General features: G+C 43.3%; 1 protein-coding gene across 1 annotated transcript in view; it reads left to right on the top strand.

Annotated features, from left to right (window-relative positions):
• The window catches only part of LOC308311841 (voltage-dependent T-type calcium channel subunit alpha-1I-like), a gene marked incomplete at both ends in the record, with an annotated part of 172,535 nt that overhangs the window by 119,450 nt on the left and 32,394 nt on the right, over positions 1-20,691 (top strand). Inside the window, 5 exon segments of the mRNA XM_080758617.1 lie at positions 2,868-3,019; positions 4,196-4,305; positions 6,900-7,033; positions 9,219-9,289; positions 16,530-16,608. Of these exon segments, the coding sequence (XP_080614743.1) occupies positions 2,868-3,019; positions 4,196-4,305; positions 6,900-7,033; positions 9,219-9,289; positions 16,530-16,608 (546 nt within the window).

The raw sequence follows: 20,691 nt of genomic DNA, 5'->3' as shown, positions 1-20,691 counted from the left end.
GAGGGGCAGAATACTAGTGCTTGGTGGAATGGACTCTGAACACGAGGAATAACCCCCTGGGGGTCGACATGACACGTACGCAGTGATAGAGGGAAATACAATAAGACAGAGGAGAGCGGAGCAGTGGGGGAAAAAACCACGCAAAGATAGACATCAGGCAGAATCTTAATTACAAGAAGGAGAGTTTTAAAAACATATATATACTGTTGAACATAAAACAAGAAAGAAAAGTTAAATTGAGTTAACTTCTGGGCTTTGGGGTTGACGAGGCTTATTTCCTGCATGCTGCCTTCTCTGGCTGTATCTCTTTTCCTAAATGCCACATACGTACCAAGGAACTGGCTCAGTGCTGTCCGCGTGTCATGGCCGCCTCAATGCTTTTCCAATGGAAGTCACGTGGTTTGACCAAACAGTTGTGTGTGATGGGGGGGGGGGGGGGGGGGGGCAACAACCACGTGACTTCCATTGGAAAAGCATTGGGGCGGCCATGAAACGCAGGCAGAGCACAGCACAGTTGTTCTTTATGTGTGTACTACGAAGCCTCAGCTAGCGCTCTGGGAAAACAGAGCAGCTGAATTCTTTGTTTTGATTAGGTGTGGACTGGAGTGGTGCTCGTTTGATCCAATTGCTTCCTCGAAGCGACCTGTGGTATAATTTACTTGAATCCCGTGTTGGAGATAACCACGTGGACCTTATAGCGTCACTATACCGGGTGTGTCATAATGGGTGGACATGCGGCATAAATAACAGACCTACAAGCTCACAACACGGTGCAGGGCATTGTTGTGAGACTGGCGTAGATGGGGGGGGGGGGGGGGGGGGGAGGGGACCAACTTACCAAGTAGCCACAGAACCATAGGATCCTGGTTAACGAAGTGCACAGTATTTATGCGTTTGAGAGGATGATATAACTATTCAGTATTTAAGTCCGACTTAATTTTGTAGTGCTATACGTTACCTCCGGGGTCCAAAAGGCACCAGCTCCCGTCCGCATCTCATTGTAAATATAATATCTAAACGCGTGAATCTTTTTACAATGATGTTATTTTTCAGAAAGGAAGCCATTGAGGGTTAAAATGGGTCCATGCTTCCAACTTGAGTAGAATTATGAATGTTTTGTACAAGTGTCCATGACAAAGACAACATATAAAGAGACAATAAAGACGTATTATTATCATTATTATTGAAGGTGGTAACAGTCCATTTGCTCAGTACAATATTTCGGGGGCATATTTAGAATGTGTGCAGGCTTGAGTATGTTGAATCTAAGTTTGCAATTAATGAGGATTTAGTTGACACAATGAAATAAAATGGCGACAGTATTCCGCGTGGGGGCAGACGGCCTGTCACAGCCAGATTTGAGAGAGCAGCAGCAGCTTTGTTGTTGCGAGGTTGTTTTCGTCTCAGATTTAGTCCGACGGAGGGACACAGTATAACTTTATGGGGACACAAAAGTAGGACCCCGGAAGTATCTCTGGAGGGGGGGGGCGCTCACGTCACGGCTGAATATAATACTGGATAATGTTAACTCCATCCCCGGTCACTTGTAACGTTAACCCATTCTGAACGGGAACCCGTTTTGGTGTTAGCATCATGTTATGCTTTAGCTATTGAAAAATAGCAGATCTACAAGCTCATAGCGCGCCACCGAGTGGCGCGCTACGAGCTTGTAGGTCTGCTATTTTCGAAGAACGACTGACATTTTTAGAATCTGATCTCAGGTCAGAATGGGGTTAATCAGACCAGTGTGTGTCCAGTGGAAACCTCGTATAACCAGAATGGGTTAACTCACATTGTCGTCATCCCTCCTACATTGTCTTTCTGTACTTTTACTGCTTTCATCCCTGTCTGTTCAGCTTGCTTTAAATGTTCCATTTACTATTCACCCCCCCCCGCACACATATCGCTGCCCGTTCTCATCTCTAAAATAATCTGTGCCGCTCCTTTTCTATCCGTCTCTTTCTCTATATAACATGTTTTCGTCATATTCCCCGCCCTTGCAATCCTTTTCAACCCTCTACCTCTCTTTACTTCCATGTCCTTCCTCTCTCTCTCTCTCTCTCTCTCTCTCTCTCTCTCTCTCTCTATCCATCCTCCATCCTTTCAATTATCTGCCTCCAACTGTCCTTCACCGTCATCACACCACTCCTCGCAACCTCTCATGTCTGTCTCTCTCTCTCTCTCTCTCTCTCTCTCTCTCTCTCTCTCTCTCTCTCTCTCTCTCTCTCTCTCTCTCTCTCTCTCTGTACTCTCACTCAGTACGTCTACTCAATTACATCCCAGACGCAAATATCAGTACTTTTACTCGACTGCAATTGTTTAGTTAATAGCTCTATTTTTTTTGGTTACAACAAAAAGTTTTTTGTTAAATGCCTATATCACTATATATTCTGATAGAAATCATTGCTGTAGAGTGTCTGTTCAGTATAACAGAGGTCTCCCGTCTCTCCAGGTCTTTACAGTAATAATTACTGTAACAGAAAAAAAAACTTTTCATGTCGGTGACAAGATTTCAGCAAATCAGGGGCCGAGAGCTGTTTATGAGCTTAGTTTTTATAGTGTTCCAGATCCAATTGTGTCTGTCGAATGTCTTCGCGTCATCACTTGTAATTCCACGTGTTTAACCCATTCTGAACGGGAACCCATTTTGGTGTTAGCATCATGTTATGCTTTAGCTATTGAAAAATAGCAGATCTACAAGCTCATAGCGCGCCACCGAGTGGCTTGTAGGTCTGCTATTTTTTGAAAAAAATCGTGAAAATATTTATTTCAGAAAACTGGAGGATTTAGAAGAATTCTTTTAAAATGTTGAGGTCAGGCCTAAATGGGTTTAAGAGCCTAACAGATGTGAGTAACTTTTTTCCCAGAGGCCCAGAAGGTGCCGTACTATGCGTCCTACGGCGAAGCCCGGCTGGCCATCCACACCCTGTGCACCAGCCACCACCTGGACCTGGTCATCACCTTGGTCATCTGCGTCAACGTCATCACCATGTCTCTGGAGCACTACAGCCAGCCACAGGTACACATACTGTACATACAGTACCTGACTATCTGGCCCCCCGTGTGTGTGTGTGTGTGTGTGTGTGTGTGTGTGTGTGTGTGTGTGTGTGTGTGTGTGTGTGTGTGTGTGTGTGTGTGTGTGCGTGTGTGCGTGTGTGCGTGCGTGCGTGTGTGCGTGCGTGCAATTTGTGTCATGATGTCAAACTTTTTCTTATGTGTCCTCCCCCCCCTCGGCCCCCACACATGTAAAATGTCTTCGGGTATCAAGAATAGCGCTTTATAAGTCCCAGATATTATTCTTATCCTTGTTAAAACGAGTGACACGGTGATGATGTTGATCAAATTATATTTCCTTGTTGTCTTTGTGACTATACATAAGGCTAAACAAAGTATGAAGTACTATACTATACTTTTTATTTTGCTTTTTCTGCCTTTATTGATAGGTTGAAAGTATAGACTGACAACAGAAAATAGGGAGAGAGATGGGGGGGGGGGGGGGGGGGGGGGGAGACGCGGCAAAGGCCGTCGGGATCGGGAGTCGAACCCGCGGCACGCTGTCAGGCTGGCATCAGCAGCCTAATAGGTGCCCAGACGGTTGAGCTATAACCGTCCGGGCCATAATGTATACACTTTGTGGTGTTATGATGTTTGGACATGAGGCTAAAATATAGCTGTGTTTTTGAAAACTACCCTAAAACTAGGGTAATTAAATTTGTTCCGGTGAAGCCTCTCTTCCGGATCCAGTTGGATATGAGTAAATATAGGCTCTATTGCCATGACAAACAGCTCCCCTAATGCCAACGCAGACACGCCACAATCTCTCTCACAGCACAGTCATTCAATTGCAATTCAAAAAAATGCGTAATCGGGAAGACTATTATTACCAAAGCAATACAATTTTGTAAAAGAAAAAAATAAATAATAATAATTAAAACCCATTTTGGGACATGAACCCCTTTTGGTGTTTTAACTGTTATACTGCCACTCGGTGGCGCGCTATACGAGCTTGTATAGGTCTGCTATTCTTTTTTTTTATCGTGAAAACGCGGCACAAATCTTTGAACATATATTCTTTCAGATGACTTTTACTTCGACGTCCGGCCTAAATGGGTTAAGCTCATCAATTAGTGATTAGAGAAAATGTGCATCTCTCTCTCTCTCTCTCTCTCTCTCTGTCTCTCTCTCATTCCCTCAGTCTCTAGACTTGATATTGAAGTACTGCAACTACGTCTTCACCACCACCTTTGTGATCGAGTCCACTCTCAAGCTGGTCGCCTTCGGCCTCCGGCGCTTCTTCAAGGAAAGGTACAGACGAGGTCCTGTGGCGGAATATGACAATGATAACATCTGTGACGTTCCAAATAAGAAAAGCTAAATGTACAGTATACAAAATGCTAACGTACATGCTTTGAGGCTGTGTGTGTGTGTGTGTGCTTGTGCCTTGTGTGCGTGCGTGCCTGCGTGCGTGCGGAACTGGGGGCAGGACCAAGTCTGCATGCTGGATGACTTACTAATAATATGTAATCATGAGTCTCAATCAATATAACCACATAACCAGATTCAGCAGGCCAAGAGTCAGACATTTGACGTGACAGGCGAGGGTGACATGATTTACGATTCAAAACCTATATCGATATGCCTCTCGAACGCTGAAGATACGTCCCAGGTGCATCCATGCGATGTATTTTTTTAGTTATATAGTCACTTCTGACGGGTCTGCCTTGTTTAAAAAGTATTTAGCTGGCACATAAACTTAGTTGTTGGAGTGTGGAAGTGCATCAGTCAAGCCATTTTGACAATGTGTCAAAAGTAATCAACGTCCTATTAAACTTGTCAAACATCATTCAGGTCTTCACTCTACACAGCATGTCACTGCGGTTTATGATTCTTAACCCATTTTGGGCCGGGAACGTACCCTTTTGGTGTTTTAAACATTATGTTATCATTTTAGCTATTGAAAAATAGCAGATCTACAAGCTCGTAGCGCGTCACCGAGTGCCACGCTACGAGCTTGAAGGTCTGCTATTTTTGAAAAATCGTGAAAATGTGTCGCAAATCATTGAATATATATTTCAGAGCGAACATTTTGAACGATTTTTTTTGTTTCTTGGGGGGGGTCCCTGTAACTGCATATTTTGAGATGGGGGTCCGTGGCCCCAATAGAGATAATTCTGGGGGTCCTTGACGTGAAAAAGGTTGAGCACCACTGACATAGAAAGTAGAAACATGGGTTTTTCAGATTTTTTTTAGGATTTTAGAAGCCTTTTTTCAGTCCAAAATGGGTTAATAATTATGAGTATCATTATGTTCTGCCTGACAGGGGGTTCCAGGCTCTCTGAGCTCTGTGTGTCCTGCTTATGAATATTTGATAATGGAGCATTTGTGGAGGCAGAACCACACACTGCTGTAATATATCTGCAATCTGACAGAAACTCATAATTACACTGGCATTTATTACCCCGGTCCCCGACAACATTTTGGCTGATGAAGCCTTCATCGGAGCCGGTGCACAGTAATAAATGTCACTGTATAATTATGAGGACTATAATGTGTTGTCCATTGCCTGCTCCTCGTTGGAGTACATGCATGCGTGGCCTTTCTGACACTGACACAGATGAAGCTACAATCTGTTGTACTGTATGTGGTCTCTCGGTCTTAACCCATTCTGACCTGAGATCAGATTCTATGTGTCAGTCGTTCTTCGAGTTTTCAAAAATAGCAGACCTACAAGCTCGTAAGCGCGCCACTCGGTGGCGCGCTATGAGCTTGTAGATCTGCTATTTTTCAATAGCTATAAAGCTATAACATAATGCTAACACCAAAAGGGGTTCCCGGCGCCCAGAATGGGTTAAACTACAGACGACAGGAGTGCGTCTATATAGTGTCCAATCCAAAGCACCACATGACTTGCTTGACTTTGTAACGTCAAACATGAGATTATAAATAATCCATTTCAAATTGACAACACCTTGGCCTGGACCAGAGGTCGTCAGGTGGACCCCCAACCTTAATTGGAGCATTTCAGCCCTTAAGTTATAACCACAACACTCTTGGCACTTGGCGGGTATAGTCAGCAGTTAATATTCCTTTCATAATAATACAAATACATTTTTGGGTTTATAGCCTCTCATCCAGGCTTCCATAGCTATTGCTCTCTCTCGTTCATGCCAGAGCGAACCGGTCGAGTCTGGTATATGAAAGTGTTGTCTGTTCTTGAAGATTCGGTTATTTCTTCTCTGTTGCGCCCCAAGTTAAAGTCTGAATTTAACATTACTCTCTCTCTCTCTCTCTCTCTCTCTCTCTCTCTAACTCACACACACACACACACACACACACACACACACACACACACACACACACACATTCTCTCATGCACTCACCCCACAACACTGTCTTTTGTAAAAAGACATATTCACATACATACATACCTATTGCTGAGGCCACCTCCCTTTCATTCAGTCCCTCTGGCTATCCCTTTCTCTCTATCATTTCCTTGTCACGTCTCTTTCTTTCTGTGTGCTTTTAGAACTCTGTAAACACACCCTGTGGTTAAAAAGAAGCACCGTTCTCCCATTTAGACCCATGGCGTTGCTATTGCTATATGCTGGTATTATGGTCTGTTGAGCACCCGACACTGTGATGCAGTATAGAGAGTAGATCTCATTAAACTCTGAGAGCGTACTACAGACCAGAGGCAGTGACGCAGAGGGTGAGAGTGGCTCAACAGCCGATCAGCCTGAAAGTCTCATACCTCCCCCAGATTATAGTTCATTCACCTTTTTGTCTAGCGGGGCTTTCCCATGTCTTTTGTTTGTGTGTGTGTGTGTGTGTGTGTGTGTGTGTGTGTGTGTGTGTGTGTGTGTGTGTGTGCGCGTGTGTGTGCATGTGCGTGCGTGCAGGTGGAACCAGCTGGACCTGGCCATAGTGTTGCTGTCAGTGATGGGGATCATCCTGGAAGAGATTGACTACAACGCTTCCCTCCCCATCAACCCCACCATCATCAGGATCATGAGGGTGCTGAGGATAGCACGAGGTGCACGCACGCACACGCACGCACGCACGCACGCACACACACACACACGCACACAAACCATCCCAATCCGAGAAATACTATAGGATTCAAGTGTGATAGCACCATTCGTACACCCTCAGAAACCAGCTCCTATATACAGTCCTAATAACTAATTATGTAGAGATGTCTCTAAGGAAATAGAGAACCTCTTCACAACACACACACACAAACACACACACACACACACACACACACACACACACACACGGTTTGCCGAATAGACCAGTGGTCTGCAAACGTTTTAGCTCAAGACCCATGATAACAGAAATGAGATCAGATCTACATGTTCACAACGTTTTCCTTTGCGGCTTTACTTTACTTTAATAATTACATTTATTTATGGAAATGATTAGATTAATTTCATTTTTATTTAAGAAACACTTTTGAAAAATTGTTGAAAAGTTATGACTTTTGTTGTTTAACCCATTTTGGGGCGGGAACCCCTTTCGGTGTTTATTATGTTATGCTTTAGCTATTGAAAAATAGCAGACCTACAAGCTCATAGGGCGCCACCGAGTGGCGCGCTATGAGCTTGTAGGTCTGCTATTTTTGAAAAATCGAAGAACGACTGACATAGAAACTTAGCTTTTTCAGAAAACTGTCAGGATGACATTGAAGACATTATTTTTTAGAATCTGATCTCAGGTCATCTTCTTTACGTTTTTCAATAATATAGAAATGTGTCCACGACCCACAAATGGGTCCCGACCCGGTGTTTGGGAACCACCGGACTGGACCAGTTACATTATTCTCTCTACGACCTCTTCTTTGTGGAGTGGCATGCGGAGGTTTGAGCAGCATGCCTGGGAATGGGAAGGTTACGGGGTTGATCCCCAGCTCAGGTTGAAGTGTGCTCTTGAGCAAGACACCCCGAACCGCTCCCGCTGAGCAGGTCGGTCGGCGCGTCAGTGTGTGAACTGTAAAGCTCCTTTGAGAAAGGCGCTATATACTATACTATGGATTTTGCCCACGCTGTGAATAAAGAGACCGCCGACATCCAATTTCTCTCTTTTAATTAATCTCTCTCCCGTTGTGTTCCCGTTTTTCCAATATAAACTCTGTTATTCGAACGAAAGCCCAGCCCATATATAGGTTTTGGGCCAGCCGTTTTCTCGACTGCAGACTGTCTTAACTTCTCAGCTGAGGGGAATAAAGGCTAATTACCACAATCGCACTTAATCCCCCCCCCCTCCGCTCCTCCTCTCATCACCACCCTCTCTGCCCGTGTTATGTTATGCATGCCCAGGGACCCCGCTGAATGGGCCCACGGGAATATATGCTAATTAAAACAACAGCTGATGGGTGGAATTAACAGGGCAGCTACTGTAGGAGTGCAGCGCTATAGGCTATTTGAAGGAGTGTGCGCTCTGCTGTAGTGGGTAGTTCTTTACTGATCCCCTTGCTCCCCTCTAGTTGTTCCAACACCCATGCAGTGAATGTTAACTATATAGCTTGTCAGGCCAGAGGGAAAGAAGGAAACGAAACTGAATAGTTTTATGACATCACACAGCTCTCCGAAGTTTACACACACACACACACACACACACACACACACATTTAAGTTGCTCAGTGAGTAAAGACGGAATTCCAAATGCAGCTATACACTTTACAAACGTTGAATTTTTGATGTTGCCTGTCTTGCAATGTTTGGAGAAAAATGGCTGCGTTTGTCCACTCCTGGTTTGATTATTCATGGTTTCATCAGACATGTACACGGTACTGTATGCTCTCTATCCGTGTATAGGACTCCAGCTCCCAGGGGGCTTTGCTTCCAGTGTGGCTATAGGGTATAGAGTGCCGTGGTTATGAATCATCATATCTGTTGCTGTTGCTGTTTTCTAAGACAATATGGCTCTGGTTTTCCCCTGGTCAATGCATGGCCACACACAGCTTTTCACCCTGAAATTGGACCACTGGGAATTCTATAGGGTCTCTAGATCTCTTCACTGGGTGAATCGATTGGTTGTTTCTCTCTCTCTCACGCACGCACGCACACATGCACGCACACACACACACACACACACACACACACACACACACACACACACACACACACACACACACACACACACACACACACACTTTTCTTTAAAGGTAACTCAGACTCCCCTTACCTTCTGCTCTCTCTCTCGCTTTCTCTCTCCAGTGTTGAAGCTGTTGAAGATGGCAACTGGAATGAGAGCACTTCTTGACACAGTGGTACAAGCTCTGCCACAGGTATGTTCACACGCATGCTCTCGCACGCACGCGCACGCACATGCACGCACGCACGCTACAACAGTCCACACTATACAATGCTTATCACAAGGACACACAGGAGTTAATTAGGGATGACAAATGAGCTCTGACAACTAAAGCATGTTTAAAATGATGAGCTTCTGGAAGTGGGGCTATGTGACTATAATGTTGCCCCCCCAACGCTATCTTGATAACTTCTGAACATTATACCCTCATTTATTAAAAAGGATGATGGCCGTGTGCAGCTTTAATTTAACTTTTTTTTATTTTTCCTCTCGCTGTGCTTCAAGCCAAGAACCGTTGGAAGTGTTCTTTCCTACTGCAGCAGAACTGCATTATGGAGGCATAGTTGTACCAACCACCAGAAGCCCTTCTAGACATGGGATTGAATCCCACCAGAAGTCTTACTGTTGTGCCTCAGTCTCTCCTGCCAGCCTTTCATCTTTGCTTTTTGGAAGGAGAAAAGGAATAAGGGAAGAATGGGGCAAACAATAATACCGAGTTCTGGACTGGCCGTTCAGAATAATAACAACACAACTTTAAATGTTTTACTCCAACGTGAGTCTGCGCATGCAGCCCACAGGTTTGAGCTTAACCATATAAGCTGTCAAAAAATAAACAAAACTAAATCCTCTGGGGGGGGGGGGGGGGGGGGGGTTATTTTCTTCCTTTGTAGTTTTGAAGAGCAAACTCAAACTCAAGCGCGAGCAAATCAATGGGTTTCTCCTTTCATCCACTTTCACTTCTTTTCTTGTCTGTAACTTCGGTTCCATTTTTGGGTTCTTTATTGTGTTATTCGGTGAAATCGTCTTGGCTCTGCAGGCCCATGATTCGGTGTCTCTCCAATGTGACAAAAGGGTGTCCTTTGAAGTGTCAGAAAGATTTTGAGCTGTCGCCTGTCACACATTACATTTTGTAATGACACTCTTGGATGCCAGGCGCAGGTTTCAAAGGATGTTTAATATAATCCAGGCGAAGGTACAAGGGAATAGGCAAAAGTCGCAGTCAAAGGCAAAGTTAGAATAAGCGACAGACACTGACAGAAGCTATAAACGGACGGGACCGTGTGGAGTGGCAGAGGGGGTGATTATATAGGTGTGGACTAATGAGGAGCAGGTGTGTATGTTTTTTTTTTTTTTTTTTAACAATATATTTATTGCATTATTTTTTTTGGACAAACAGACAATACAACAAACAAAACAATACACATTACAGACAATACAATTACCCAAAATGAAAAACAAACAAAACAAAACAACAACATACAGTACGTACATAATAATAATAATAATGGCACTCGAATGGCAACAATAACAGAGTCAAACAACAAACAAGACCAAAAAAACAAACAGCTGCAGAGAACAAGATCAAACAATTTCCCCCATTAAATAAGACAAGTCATTAACCGTAATATACTGAATAAACTTTCCCCATATCCTATCAAATATAATCTGTTTATTCTTCAAAGCATATGTGATTCTTTCCAGAGGAAGACACAATGACAACTCCCTACAGGTGTGTATGGTTAGTGTAGGTTGGAGATGATGATCTCTGGAATGAGGGCATATGGGCGTGGTCCTGACAACATTGCATTAATGGAAAACTTGCAAATGGCACAAGATTCAGTCCCGCTCTTTTCTCTTCTTTAGGTACAGACGAAAAGAGAGTACAAAATCAAGTTAAAACGATCCTACATTTAAAATGAAAGCATCGTGATATTTCTGCGTTGCATGTACCATGAAATGGGCGAGGAGGCGTAAAAGGTGATATCCCGTGTTTTGCAAAAAAAAAAAAAAAATAGCAGACGTACAGTTATTACAAGCTCACAATGCATTGCGGCCACGATACATTGTGTTTATGTGAGCTTATGGATCGATTTAAACACTGCATATATTATCACATATAGATCTCTTTAACCCTCTAAGACCCAGCGTTGCTTTTTAGCAACAAATTTAATTTAATTAATTACTAAATTATTATAATTTTTTTCTGTTCTTTTTTCACCTAAACGTCATCAGTGATGTTCATTGCAATGACATTTCAATGCCATTGGTCATGATATTAGCATATGAACACCCCCCACAGAGGCTGAAATTCACACAAATAAAAAATGTGCAATTTTGAAAAAATGTTAACCTAAGACTTTTGACCTTTACCCTAATAAAAGTAGGTAAAATAATTGTAATATATGTTTTTTTGTGATCATTAGAATGTCTAGAACATGTTTTATTCATTATTGTGAAAGATATCCCCCAAATGTAAATTATTAATTTATTATATTATTATATAATTATTATATAATTATTATAAATATTTCATCAAACTTTATTTTTTTTATTTTTTTTAACATATTTTTTAGTCTTAGTCCTAGTAGTACAAGGTAGTAGTAAGGTTGAAATCTGTTTTTTGCAAGTAGAAATTAATGCGGGTGTTAGAGGGTTAAACACTTTTCAAAACACTGTACTGTATAGGCTTTATACTTACAGAGAGGAACCGTATGCAAACTAAACGCTTCAGACAGGCTCATTCACTATGACGACCAAAGTGAAATCCAGTCTATTTCCGACAGCTTCTGTTGCCTAGTTGCGGTTCCAATGCTTGCATATTGCAGATCACCTCTTTTGTCACTTTCTCAGCACACACACAAGTGCCTTTCCACCCTCGTTGGTGTATAGTGTACACTACAGTCGTTCTCCCTGCTGCTCCACAGATCAAAAGACAGTGGCGAGGCTTAACCCATTCTGACCTGAGATCAGATTCATACGAGGTTTCCACTGGACACACACTGGTCTGATGAACCCATTCTGACCTGAGATCAGATTCTAAAAATGTGTGTCGTTCTTCGATTTTTCAAAAATAGCCAAAGCATAACATGATGCTAACACCAAAATGGGTTCCCGTTCAGAATGGGTTAAGCTATAATGCTGCAAAGTGCTTCTGGCAAAGCCATGGGTCTAGGTCTGCTGGGAAATGTTAATAATATGCACATTTGGAACAGTGACAACGGAGTGGCTTCCCGATTCCCTCTTGCTTCGGGGGTATAATAGGAAGCAGAGCAGGAAACAAAACCTTGCTCTCTGCTGCCCCCAGGTGGACGGGTGTCCTCGAGGCGAGGTATACGCAACGCAAGCAATTTGGTTTGCGTCGGCTCGGGGCTCCGATCCCGACCCGATGCAAGCGGACGGATCACGTATATAACTGACGCGACGCAAGGGAGACATTTTTTTCTCACCCTGCGTTCCGTATGTATTCTTGCGTCGATTACTATACACTTAACAGGGAATCTCCTCCGACTCTGTACTTGCACTCTCTCTCTCTCTGCCCCTTTCTCTCTCTCTCTCTCTCTCTCTCTCTCTCTCTCTCTCTCTCTCACACGCACGCACGCACGCACACACGCACGCACACACCTCCTTCTCTCCGTACATCCATATCTCCCTATCGTTTTTCCTTCTTGCTCTGCCAGCACCCTGCAGTGATACCTAGTCCCCCCCAAGGTAATATCTATCTATCTCTCTCTCTCTCTCTCTCTCTCTCTCTCTCTCATACTCCCTCACACTCTCTCTGTCTTTTTCTCTCTTTTTTCATTCCTGCGCTTTAAGCATTCACGTTTATTTGCCTACCTAATGGTGTTCCACAAAGTGGCGTGTTCCATGAGCATATATACTCTGGAGCTGTTGGATTGGATTCCCTCTGGCCCCATTGCCTCGCGCTACCAGGTGAATTAGCTAACGATGTTCTGACTCAGTGCCTTCTATTATGCCCCGGGGAGTCCTTTTTATATCTTCTATTTTTTCCCCGGCCTATCACAGGCTGGAGAAAGCCTGGAGTTGTCACATGGTCTACATGTCTGCAGTGTTGTTTTCGTTGACTAAAACTAAGGCGAGAAATGTTCGTCGACTACCTATTTTCACTGACAAAAACAAATGGAAACTAAATGAAAACTAAGCTACGATGATTAAAACTAAGACTAAATATACTGACAATTTCGTCGACGAATAGAAACTAGACTAAAATGTTAGGAAGGGACTAGTGGACAAGAGATCCAGTATAAGTCATTTTACACTTGGTTCCATGCTGAAAATAGTGCGACGCGTTGTGAGCTTGTAGATCGGCTATTTTCAGCACGTGTAAAAACACTCATTACGACGGCATCAAGACCCGCCAAAATACATTTTAGTCGACTAAATCAACTGTAGATTTAGTCGACTAAAATCTTATGACATTTAGTCGACTAAAACTAGACTAACACTAAGACATTCCAGGTGACTAAAATGTGACTAAAACTAAATGAAGTTTCAGTCCAAAGACTATGACTAAACTAAAATAGACATTTTCTGCCAAACACAACACTGCATGTCTGTTTGAAATTGTAGCGAGCGACTTGAATTTCCCTATAATGTGTGCAACGGGTGGCAGGTTTATATCCCATGTTTGGAGAGGAGGAGGAAGAGGGAGTGTATACTGCAGTTGTTTAATACAACAATAAAGAACGTGAAAATAGCAGATCTACAAGCTCACAGCGCGTCGCTTCGTGCCGCGTTGTGAGCTCGTAGACCGGCTAGTTTCACTATACTTCTTAAAACATTTGTTTTCCAATTCATGGATTCTTTGATTTCTTCGTGAAATTACTGAAAACAATCGTTGATGTTGGTTTTAATTTCATTCAAAATGTAGCTTTTTTGGGAACGTTTTGTTGAAAATGTTAATAATAATAATAATTAAAAACAAAATGTAGGAAACAAACAATAAATAAAGGGATGCATAAAAATGTGTCCGCGACCCACAAATGGGTCCCGACCCAGTGTTTGGGTTTGCCATATAAAACCACATGTAATCCCACATGTAATCCCACATGGATTACAAATGATTGATGGCAGACCTTACACAATAAGGTAAATACCACAGCCTATACCGGTCCACAGGCCATCCCCACAGCAACCACTGAACCTATAGGAGCGAATTTAACCAATTCTGGGGAGGGAACCCCTTTTGGTGTTTTAACTAAGCATTATGTTATACTTTAGATATTGGAAAATAGCCGACCTACAAGCTCGTAGCGCGACACTCGGTGGCGCGCTATGAGCTTGTAGGTCTGCTATTTTTGAAAAATCGTGAAAATGTGCCTCGAATCTTTGAATATTATTCTTTCAGAGTTTCAGTTTTTAACTCAAATCTTTGCTTCTGGTGGGTCCCTGGAACAACATATTTTCAGATGGGGGTCGGCGGCCAATTACAGATATTTTTTGGGGGTCCTTGACTCCTTGACACGAAATATTGAGAACCACTGAAACAGAAACATGAGGTTTTTCAGGTAAAAAAATGACATTTAAAAAATACATTTTTTAAATTTCAACGTCAGGCCTAAATGGGTTAAAGGAACCCTGCACGGAGAGGGAATAGCAGCATGTGAACAGAGAAGTCAAGCATCAACAGACCAAAGCCAAAAGAATCCTCTCATCAAAGACCCAAAGCCTACACTATATGTGTGTGACCTGAATTCAGGGAATGAATGGACGTGTTCTTGCCTCGCGGGAGACACTCGACAAAGGAAAAGTGTGCTCCGTGATCGTGCCTTCTTGATGCATGTGCTGAGGAGCCAATGGGGGTGACGCTACCATCTGCAGGCTTTTAGGACTTTAAGTCCGAAACCTCAAACCTACCTAGATGGAACATATCTGGGCAACATGGGACTCGGCAGGCCTTGTGTATAAGCTAGCCGGGGGCGGATTGGCAGTGTTGAGGGCTGTCCGTGACTGGGCCATGCTCACATCACGTTTGTGAATAACGTTGGCGCCATGATTTGGTACTATAAACGACCCAATCTGCATCGCCAGAAACAAGGCAGCAATGCATCACAGGAGGAGACACAAAGAAAGTACACGTTCAGACAAAGTTGAACATCATGTGATCAGACAACTCTGCACTGTCAGCGACTGATAAATGACCATATATGGGCCATTTGTCACAAACTTAGAATCCCGCCCATGCAGGCTCGCCGAGCTGGCATTCATGAATATAGGTGCATACTCATCAACCAATCAAACAAAGCCACTGACATGCACGCGCGCACTCACGCACGCGCACACACACACACACACACACACACACACACACACACACACACACACACACACTTGTTTAAGTACGAAGGGCACAAAGATCTCAGCACGCACGTGTGATGGACTCCGGTTTTCTGGCGTATGAGACTTTAAATTTACATTTAAAGTGGAAGCGCCCCACCTCTCTACACATAGACTGCCGATCCCAAACAAATCTACCTCACTGACCCCCCTATATATCCTTCTCTCAGCTTCATTTGAACACTCCATCTATATAGTATAGCCAAAACAGCCAAGACGTGTCACTATAGGACCTGCACGGTAATCACTGCCGATACCTCACATCGGCCTATACTAACACACAAATGCATCTCCCAAACACAGGATGTGTCGGAGCTATATAGCCATTATCATACTGCCTGCCCTATATTATGCCTCAGCCAAAACCCTCTGCTTTTTTACGACCACCTCCAGCCACCTGAAAGCACTCGCACAACAACAGGCTGGACAGGTCGGAGTCGGAGACGGGTCGGCACGGGTCTCGACTTTCATTTGAATCAATTGAACCAAGTCCCGTTCGTTTAGACTCAAGGGGTTTTTGCACAGCATTGGTTCTCAGAGTGGGACCCCCCCCCCCCCCCCCATGCTAAAGGAGTTATAGCATCACAATCACATTTAAACTGTTTTATCCATTTCTAACGTTGACTGTTCAAAAATAGCAGATCTACAAGCTCACAGTGCGTGCGTCACTTAGGTGCCATGCTGCAAGCTTTTATTTATTTTTATTTTATTTGTAGATCTTCTCTTCTGGGGGGCCCCTGGCACAAAACATTTTCATATCAATTTAGGGGCCCTTGACTTTTAGGTTTACTATATATACACAGGATCATTGAACATTTGGCTTGACAATCAAACTATCAAAGGTCTACAAAGCTTGTCTCTATTATTGACGATGTGATTTATGACTGTACATTTTCAGATCGGGGTCTGCGGCCCGAATACATTTCAATTTAGGGGCCCCTTGACTTGAAAAAGTTGATCAAACTATAAGGTCTACAAAGCGTGTCTCTGTTACTGCACGATGTGATCATGACTGTATGATGATGATGAGCTCATTATGCTAATGTGACCTGATTGGCTTGATTTGTAATGTGTGACAGGTGGGGAACCTGGGTCTCCTCTTCATGCTGCTGTTCTTCATCTATGCTGCTCTGGGAGTGGAGCTGTTTGGAGAGCTAGGTAAGAGTCTGTCCACACAGTCCAACTGTTAGGCTTTGTTCAGAGTCTACATATCTGCGGTTTCCCCCGCACCTCCTTCTACTACAGTGAATGGAAAGGTGACTGATGTTAGTCTGCCTCAAACGTTACTCTTTTACCTGCTTTTTACTAACACTAACATTACAAAGACGCTCCAGAACATCGGGATGAACCTGCGTAGTTTATGGCTGCTCCAACAGTAGTGGCAACATAAAAAAATAAAAAAAACGGAATGTCAAAATATCTACCGCGGTGGCTGAGACCAGAGCCATAATGTATAGTAATGGTTGAGACAAAGCAGTGAAAGGTCCCGACAGATACATAACGTCAGTCTTACCCAATACCCAATATTTCTGTTTTAGGAACACAATGCTGCTGCTGTACTTTATACCTCATACTAAGCATTAAAGTCACTTTTCCATTCACTGTATAGTAGAAGGAGGTGCAGGGAAACAATTACAATTTAGGCATTTAGCAGACACTCTTAATCCAGAGCGATTTACATTAAGCAAGAACAAAAGCATGGGAATACATCACATAAAAGCATTTATCATGAAACATGCGTAAGCTAAGAAAGTAACAGTGGAATATCTATATAATGAAACTATACATATAAACTATACATATATACTACTATGCTATACATATGTACTATGGCGTGCTATGACTATATACCAGTAAGACGCGCAAACGCGGGAAGCGAACGCAGCTCGTACATATTTGGGTTTTGGACGTATAGCTGCTTTGGGGACTCCTTATATGGTTATGGCTGAGTCATGGTGAAGTAATCACTCAGCTCCATATATGGGCACAAAAGCGGGACAGACAGACAGACACACAGACATGATCTGCTAGGTCTCATAGTAAGTGCTCATTGCGTTCGCAACAATGCAATTCTAGTGCTGTCTACATAACATGCTATAAGTCTGTATCAAATGCTATCTAAGTCTACAGAAATGCTATCTAAGGGGGTAGGGTAAGTGCTATGGGCCATGATGGAGTCTGAAAAAGTGGGTTTTCAGACTACGGCGGAAGATTGGGAGTGATGCTGCAGTTCTGACTGCAATGGGAAGTGCATTCCACAGTTTAGGAGCCAGAAGGGAGAAGAGTTTGGGACGTGTGGAGCGTTGTCCCGGCGTTTTTAGTGAGGGTACTTCCAGCTTCCCTGCGTTGGCTGATCTGAGTGCGCGGGAGGGTTTGTAGGGTTCAATCATACTGTACTTGCAAGATATGGGGGAGCCATACCTTTGGTTGCTTTGAATGCCAGCATCAGAGTTTTGTATTCTGTGCGGACAGCGACCGGGAGCCAGTGGAGGGAGCGGAGCAGGGGGGGAGACATGTGAGAATTTTGGCTGGTTGAAGACCAAGCGAGCTGCGGCATTTTGGATCAGCTGGAGAGGCTTAAGTGCACATGCTGGTAGGCCAGTAAGGAGGGAGTTACAATAGTCGAGTTTTGACAAGACTGTTGTCTGGAATCTGGATTAGGAGCTGGGCTGATTCCTGGGGTGAGGAACAGTCTAATTCGTCGTATGTTATAGAGTGTGAACGGGACGGGACGGGAAACCGCAGATGTGTCGTCTCCGCCTACAGGAAATACGTTGCCTGTGACCATGAGACCCGTTTCTGAATCGGTCTAGAGTTATATATGTGACACATGAGCCTGTGTACCGCGACGCTATGCCACACGTGATCTTGTACTGTATATCGAATTAGAGTGTCATGAGATAGACGTATATCCGTTTATTAATCCTGTGGGGGACATTGTTAAAGATGATCATGATGAGCGCTCGGGGAGGATATAGCTGACACTTCAACACGCACAGCGGTCTGGGGAAGACCGCTGACCTTCTGATTACCAGGCGGCCTTGGGGGCCTCCATCTCCACCCACTAAGCGATAGTTGAGCATTACGGTATACTCACGCCTGTATACATGACGTGTTTTTTACGATATCACTACAGGAATCGCTGTGCCAAAAAACATTGGGCTGAATGTCTGAATACGGAAATCTGATCTGATCTCTCGTAAATCGAACAGTCAGCCGTAACGATTGTATTCGAGGAAACAAATTGGACGTGCCTGCAGTTTTTTTTTAACAAAGCCTATAAGCCCAAAACTGCTTCACGCCTCAAACAAAGCTCGCCCGTTAACCCATTCTGACCTGAGATCAGATTCATACGAGGTTTCCACTTGACATACACTGGTCTGATCAACCCATTCTGACCTGAGATCAGATTCTAAAAATGTCAGTCGCTCTTCGATTTTTCAAAAATAGCAGACCTACAAGCTCGTAGCGCGCCACTCGGTGGCGCGCTGTGAGCTTGTAGATCTGCTATTTTTCAATAGCTAAAGCATAACATGATGCTAAACACCAAAATGGGTTCCCGGTCAGAATGGGTTAATGAACTCTCCGAGCTTTGTGAACTTCCTCGTTGCAACATTTGCCCACATGGGACGCCGCGGAGAAATTAAGTTATTATAGTTGTTAATAATAGCTTAAGCCTACAAAGGATGTCAACAGGATTATTGTTTTCAATTTGCGAAACGGCAAACGGCTGACAGGACGTTGACAAGGCTTTTATAGGCATGTCTCCGACTCCGAGCACGAATAGAATAGAAAAACAGAACAGCCGCGGGTGCTCAATGGAGTTAAAAGTAAAAACAAACTTAGATTGGTGGTTTATCCCATTCTGACCGGGCACCCATTTTGGTGTTGGCATCATGTTATGCTTTAGCTATTGAAAAATAGCAGATCTACAAGCTCATATCGCGCCACCGAGTGGCGCGATACGAGCTTGTAGGTCTGCTATTTTTGAAAAATCGAAGAACGACTGACATTTTTCTAGAATCTGATCTCAGGTCAGAATGGGTTAATCAGACCAGTGTGTGTCCCGTGGAAACCTCGTATGAATCTGATCTCAGGTCAGAATGGGTTAAAGGATCAACACTTGGGAAAGAGGATCGATCCGAGCACTCAAAAGGAGAGGGCATAAAAGTATAAAGGTTCTTTAATCGTGTCTACAAAAGGTTTTAAAAATATAACTATCGTGTCACATGAGCTTGTAAAGAAGAGGTCCATCATCACCAGACAAAGATCAATGGTTGTTTGAGGCATGGACATGTTTTACTGAAGTAAACGTACCAATACGGCAATTTAGAAGTACTTCGTCGCAAGTAAAAGTACGGAATTGAAAATGTATACTTGAGTAAAAGTACAGAAGTATCTGCATCAAAATGTACTTAAAGTGCAAAAAGTGAAAGTGTTGCAGAATGTCCCATTTCACAAGTTCAAAATGTGTACGAAATCTATTGAAAATAGCAGATCTACAAGCTCTGTGAGCTTGTAGATCGGCTATTTTCAAATGCCGAAGTGTATGTTTTCTAACTAAATTAAAATATCCAAAGTAACTAAAGTTTTCAAATGACTGTAGTGGAGTAAAAGTACAAATTGTGGCTCTGAGATGTAGTGGAGTAGAAGTAAAAGTACTGGAAATTGGAAATACTCAAGTAAAGTACAAATACCTCAAAATTGTACTCAAGTACAGTACTTACAGTAAGTAAAAGTACTTAGTTACTTTCCACCACTGGGCATGGACAACAAACACGTCATGTCATGATGCAGTGCGCTAAGTGTTTAATAAAACGTATAGCCTGGCTTTGGCCATACTAACAATGTGGATTCACTCTTGCTTCCTCCACGTATATATCAGTCTGGACTTTGTCTCATAGGCAGCTTGAAAAGTGGGCGCAAGTAGTTGCCTTGACAGACAGACTAATCTAAACCAATCAGCGCTGGTGCGTGCTAGTGCTTGGAAAGATATACCATGCTAAAAACAACAAGGTCTGTTTAGTTTCCATATACTTTCTATGTGAGCGAGCTATGTTGGACATGTCGGAGTCGACTATATCTGAAATAACTGCCCTTGGAGCTGTTATCGTTTCTGTGGAAACGTTTAATCTTGTGTCAAGGGCAGCCATTGTTGTTTTTTGAAAGTACCACAGCGTGTATGTTTATACGTCACCATCTACACATGGGCCAATCAGAGGCTGCTTTGCCACAGTTGAA

This window comes from Protomyctophum bolini (assembly GCF_963924005.1).
Source record: "Protomyctophum bolini genome assembly, chromosome: 3".
NCBI lineage: Eukaryota > Metazoa > Chordata > Actinopteri > Myctophiformes > Myctophidae > Protomyctophum > Protomyctophum bolini.
Note: the sequence above shows the minus strand (reverse complement) of the source record. Positions and strands in the feature narration are given on the sequence as shown.